Source organism: Urocampus carinirostris, chromosome 11 (genome assembly GCF_059441175.1).
Source record: "Urocampus carinirostris isolate Australia breed hairy pipefish chromosome 11, RoL_Ucar_1.0, whole genome shotgun sequence".
NCBI lineage: Eukaryota > Metazoa > Chordata > Actinopteri > Syngnathiformes > Syngnathidae > Urocampus > Urocampus carinirostris.
Genome location: NC_142359.1, coordinates 4,472,986 through 4,478,985, shown reverse-complemented (window position 1 = coordinate 4,478,985; position 6,000 = coordinate 4,472,986). Strand labels below are relative to the sequence as shown.

The window sequence follows — 6,000 nt, the reverse complement described above, 5'->3', positions numbered from 1 at the left end:
CATGGTAAGGACAAAAATCACAGGTTCGCTCCTCGCTTGAACAATAAGTATCCGGGAATACGAACCACGGGAGCCCCGCTCTTCCACGACACCGGTCCGCCTTTAGAACACTCAACCGGCCGCCCCCCGGCGACACCGCTCCGCTCAGGTACGACCGTTTTACATTGCTCGTCGTCCTCGCCGCGGTGGTCGAGAATCGACAGTTTTGCGGAGTTAGCTAGCCGTTGGCTAACGTTAGCATGCCGCTGACATACCTGCCAAATTCAGCCAGCCGGTGTCCCCGCACAATGGCGCTCTCAGCTGATTTACTCAGCTTTCCGGTCAAATTGTGAATAAATATTCAATTTTGAGCGTTTGAAGACCTTCTACGTTTTGAATGAATCCTACCTGGCTGCTGTAAGCTGGTCACAGCCGGTTTGTGATATCCGCATCTCCTTTGAAACACCGCAATCCACAAAGACGCATGTTGTTGTTTTGCGTTATTTTCGATCAATTTTTATTTTAATTCTTCGTTTTCTATTTCATGAGAATTTCTATTTTGAAGTTCACTTCAAATATTGCTTTCCAAGCAGTGTACCATGTATATATTGTGCTAAATGTCTCCGTGTTACTAATTGGACCAAATATTTAGTATCAATTTATTACACCAAACCCTAGCATATAGTCTCATCTCATTAGCTTCACTGCTTATCCTCAGTAGGGTCGCGGGGGTGCTTGAGCCCATCCCAGCAATCATCGGGCAGTGGGCATATAGTGAATATACTAAATAGATAGATACTTTATTCATCCCGGAAGGAAATTCACACTTCCAGCAATATCCTTGTGTTGAAAAATAAAATGATAAAAGATATAGAAAACAAAAATACCCAATATAACGTTTTGCTGTAGAGTACGCTACGGAAAATATACACTGTAATAAAAACAGGGTAATATGCAAATGTGGGGTTGTGGTTTAATGTGGGCTTTTACTCCCCCGGGTGGAGTTAAAGAGCCTCATGGCATGAGGAAGAAATGATCTCCTCAGTAAGTCCGTGGAACTAGACTGTGACAGCAGTCTGTCGTTGAAGCTGCTCTTCTGTTTGGAGATGATGCTGTGTAGTGGATGTGATGAATTGTCCATGATTGACCGCAGCTTGTTCAGTGCCCGTCTCTCAGCTACAGTTGTCAGGCTGTCCAGGTCTGTGCCCACAGCAGAGCCCGAATTCCTCACCCGTTTATTAAGACGAGAGGCATCCTTCCTCTTAGCGCTACCAACGACGAGGATAGAGCTGTGATAAATAACCACTAGTTTTTAAATGAAACACCATGAGATTGACACATCCACAAATACTTAATACTAAATGAGCCAAGCATCCACAAAGTGGCGTCACAAGCTCGCGATCGCCGTGAAATTTGAATTCTGGTGAACCACCGCCTTTGATTTAAGAGCAAATGAATGGAATGCATTTACTGGAACTTGTTGTCCCCTGAGGTAAAATGCAAAGCGAAGTCTATGACGGCACACACCCTCGCCCCTCTCCCCCTTTCTCTCCGCAGATGTTTTTGTTCCCAGAACAAGACAAAAATCGTGACATTCGAAGAAAAGGGTCCTTGTTTGTCTTCTAGGAATTTTACTGATCAGTTAAATTATCGTTCCTCTGCAGCCTGCTGCAACCGGCACAACCGGTCGGAGCAGCAGATCGACCTCGGTTATTCTTTCACCTGATTGCTGACTCTATCTTGGCAACTTATTAAATGTGGTCGTGCTTGTTGGATTGTTGCCCAAGTTAAGAATGCAATGGAGTGAAAACATAGTGTTAATAAGGATGTATAGGAACCCATTTTTTTTCTCGAGTCACATTTATTTGTATAGCCCTTATCACATAAAGTCTCAAAGGACGGCGCAGGTCACAATTAGAACATCCCCTGACCTGAAACCTACATGAAGGCAAGGAAAACTCCAAACCTCCAGCAATAAATAAATTAATACATAAATAAATATATTAAAATAAAAATAACAAACATTGAGAAGGAGCCACACAGGATGGGCAGGCTGCAATGGATGTTCCCTGGGCAAGCAGAAGACTGCTTGTTGATATTTCCAAGATAATGGTAATTTCGGGAAATTAATACTGCAACAATATAGTGGCCTTTATTGTGGCATCACACGATTGTAAGCAGTTAAAATCCCCAGTTGTGCGATCCAAGTACCCTTGGTGTTTATTAGATTTTGGCCATTATAATCCAGTGACGTGCGGTGAGGTTCGTGTCTGGTGAGGCACAGTCATATTTACAAAATTGTCAAGAAAAATTGTTCAAACCTCACATTGTTGATTTGCTGTTAATAGTGTCAATAAAATTGTTCAAACAAAAAAAAATACATCGTATTCATCATTTGATTGACAGAGCAATAAAGCAATATATAAACTGTAGTATAGGAATAAATTAAGTTATGTGCTGCTTCTTTTGAACAAAAGCATCAATAGATAATAATAATACTTAATCCTTCATTATGAAAAAAAGTCCTTGCAATGAGAAAAATAGTAGTGGCTTGTCTTACTGTTCGTTTGCTAATAACTAATTATATTGTTTGGGGCTAAGATGTGCACCAAAATCAGAATCCTTGGTCTCACTATAACCCTCTGGCATGAGGCAAAAAAAATCCACAAATTAAATGAGAAAGAACTTTAACACTCAGTAGTTATAACCCTTTAATACATTTTAAATTTCTTATTTCCACGTTTAAAGGTGACTGCACGTAACTGCTAAAATCCTCCAAAATTAGTCATTACCAACTGGTTACTGATTCTTTTTGGATTGAAAAGTAAAAGCACTCCGCAGAATTTGCTTTTGATTTCGTTTACCGTATTTTATGTGTTCATGTTCGAACCTGCATCGGTCCTTGATCTTTTTGTGTTTTTTCTATTATTTCTTTTTTAAATAATGTATTTTTGTTTTCATTCTATGCTATAGGTAACATTGAAGTCAAAGTTGAATTTTCACTATCCAAATGTATTTACATTTTGACAAATAATGAACATATGATTGAATATATTTTTTTCTTCCTTGCTTTCTGTGTCCCCCTGCCTCCTCTTTCTTCTGCCCTAATCCTTAACCGTAAATCACTGTCCCATCAGAAAAGGCATACCAGTTGCATTTAATTATCCAAATAATATTCTCCAACTAGTCAAAACTTACTTGCTTAAACTATATAAATCATCTGAATTTTAGTGCTGCCACTATTACTATACCTTGATTAAAAATATTAAATGTTTTTCCCTATTGCTTAACTTGGTTTGGACCAAAGCCCAAAAGAATTATCGGAAGAAAAAAAAAGATTAATTTGTCATATGAACAACCGCAAACTGGCATGTAACTGAACTCGAAGCAGCCTCAGAATTCCATAGGAAACTAGGAGGCTGCCCTTGAATTCAAAGCTAAAAGGTATTCCTGCTGAATCACTTGTGACAATTGTAAATGTAAAATTAACCAATAATATGATGGTAGTGATTAACGCAGTAATCAATTCTCCAAATAGTCGATAAAGAGAGTCTTGAAGTGGTGTGGCCCGCTCCTCACCGATGCTTGGCGGTGGCCAATCATGTCGCCTCCATGGAGAACGGCGACTGGAAAAGAACTAATCGTCCCACCGGCTACTACCTCACCTGCAAGCATCAGCTAAGATCCATCGGGTTTAGCCGCGTTACTACGCTAGCCTGTGAGCTGCATCCTCCCTACCCCTTTTCCAAATCCCATCCCTACCTTCCCCCCTTCTCGAAGCCTTCGCCATGACGTCGGTGCGGTTCACCGTGACGCCCACCAAGGCGGAGGACCACCCGGGGCTGTCGGACACATCGCCCGATCTCAGCTCCCGTTCCGGCCCCCACGTTCGCTTCGGTTCCAGGGAAAGCATCAGTCGGAGCGAGCCCCCCAGCGAAATGTCCGGAGGAGCTTCGGCGCCGGCGGCTGGAGGAGGCGGGACGGAAACGCCTGACCACAGTAACATGGAGCAAGGTGAGGAACGTGTTGGACGGAGGAAAGGGGGAATCTCCTCAGGCGAGAAAATGATTACTAATCTGGAATTTAATCCGGATATTTGGAGATCTGTCAGTTGCTCGGAAGGATTTATAAGCTACTAAACAAAATGTAACACAACGTCATCCATGTCAAACTGTTTGGCTCAGTGGCTGGATCCAGATTTTATGCTCTCAGGTGGGCAGTTGTTCTGCCGAGACGTCCAACTGTACTCTGATCTGACAGCAACTTGGCTTATCTTTGTAATCAGGTAAAACCAGCAACCCCGAAGCTTAGAATTATAGCAAGCATACATACACTGCATGATTACCATAGTCAACAAACGCCATGCTTTTTTGCGCCAGGCTTTACAAGCCAAGTCAAAAAACTGTATTTTGAAGAAGTGAAAGAGTTAGATAAGACTAAATAAAAAAAAATCTTAAATTGTCCCGCTATCAACCGAATATGTCATCACGTGATTGGAACATAGTAAAGGGAAGACGAAAACGCTATTAGCATCGTTGGCACCGGGCATCGGTAGGTCGTCCCAATGGGTAGGAAGCAATTTCAAAACACTGCATCAGTAAAAAATGTCAGTACCAAACATTTAGCTTTGTTTTTCATGACTTTGCTTTACAATTCAGATTATATTTGTAGTTTACCCTACAAGTTATAATCATGGATGGAAAGTAATCTTTTATGAGCTCTAACGTGATTTCCATGTTTGGCATTGGATGTGTTAAGTTTGTTTGTTGAGTAAATGCTACTTTACATCTGAAACTACTCACCACAAAACATTAAAAAAAATCAATTGGGAGCTATGAATCAAAATATGCTTGCCTCAATTGTTACACAACTTTGGGGGGTAAACACAAAATAAGAGTTTTAGCAGTGAATGGCCAATAACATCAGATTTCACGACTAGGATGGGCCTACTGAAGGTGAAAATAAATACTGCACAATATTGTCTTTAACATGAAACCAGACTGGGCGTCAGGGCCTTTACACCTTTACTGCCCTCTAACGACAGGAAGAAGCATTTGATTTGGGTTTTTTGGGTTGTTTTTTTTTTTTAAAAGTATCTTTTGATGGGAATGAGTTGGAGACATGCTTTTTTGACATACGTGGAAATTGCGGGCCATATTAAATCATCTAATTGGCAGCATGGTCAGGAAAATATGGTACACTTCTATATACAAATCAACACATTCAATTCCATTGACGGCTTTATGCATCATTTTGCTGTAAACAGCCTGGCCGTGAATCGGTTACTATTCAATCAGGTTTCCATCCTTTGCTTAAGGATGCATCTGACTTTAAAAGTACGGCAGACATTTTGCTTATGTTTGTAAGGGGGCAAGTTTTGCAAACAGCTGACTCAGCATTTGAGCCAATAGTCAACAAAAAACGCTTGCAAGGCCATCAGCTGACACTTTCACTTCCACGCTTGAAAGAACAACTGGTGCATGTCCCTAGTAACAAGGCCACTCTGCGCTTTCCCTATGTAATAATCCGTAAATAAGAATTGAGCCGCTTAATCCCACTAAACTCAAGCATCCCCACGTGGGAATTGTATATCGCCACACGATGTGGCTCCATAGATGAAGCCCACACAAGTGTTCTGACCTAAGCTCCTGTCGCCAGTACGACTTGTTTTGGCATTGTTCCCCGATTTGTACTCTCTGGAAAAATCATGTTTGACATTTTTTATTATATTCACTGCAGACAAAAATCAAGGTGAGAGGAAGATCTCCTGGACCAGGTGTTTTTCTTAAGCATTAAACCATGCTGCAAATGTCTATTTGAATGTTCGATTCTTCTGTCAATTAATCGGATGAAATATAGCAGATCGTGATATTAAATTAAGGTTATTGAAAATGTATAATTTAGGTAGCAGGTTGACCCAAAACTGCTAAAACACTAAGTAAGTTTCTAGTCTGAAATGAAAGCTTACCTCAAATTTGTGTGTGTGTATTTATGTAAGATTTTTTTTTTCTTTCGCCGGCG

At 40.9% G+C, this 6,000-nt stretch overlaps 1 protein-coding gene across 3 annotated transcripts in view; it reads left to right on the top strand.

The window, feature by feature from the left end:
- slc12a6 (solute carrier family 12 member 6) overlaps positions 1-6,000 on the top strand; it is a 34,350-nt gene continuing 28,350 nt past the window's right edge. For 2 of the 3 annotated variants that reach the window (XM_088348687.1, XM_088348684.1), the window contains exons 1-2: positions 1-148; positions 3,117-3,993. In XM_088348687.1, the coding sequence (XP_088204813.1) occupies positions 3,768-3,993 (226 nt within the window). In that variant the 5' untranslated portion in view covers positions 1-148; positions 3,117-3,767. The remainder of the gene's footprint in view (positions 149-3,116; positions 3,994-6,000) is intronic. The other variant, XM_088348685.1, reaches the window with a different exon arrangement.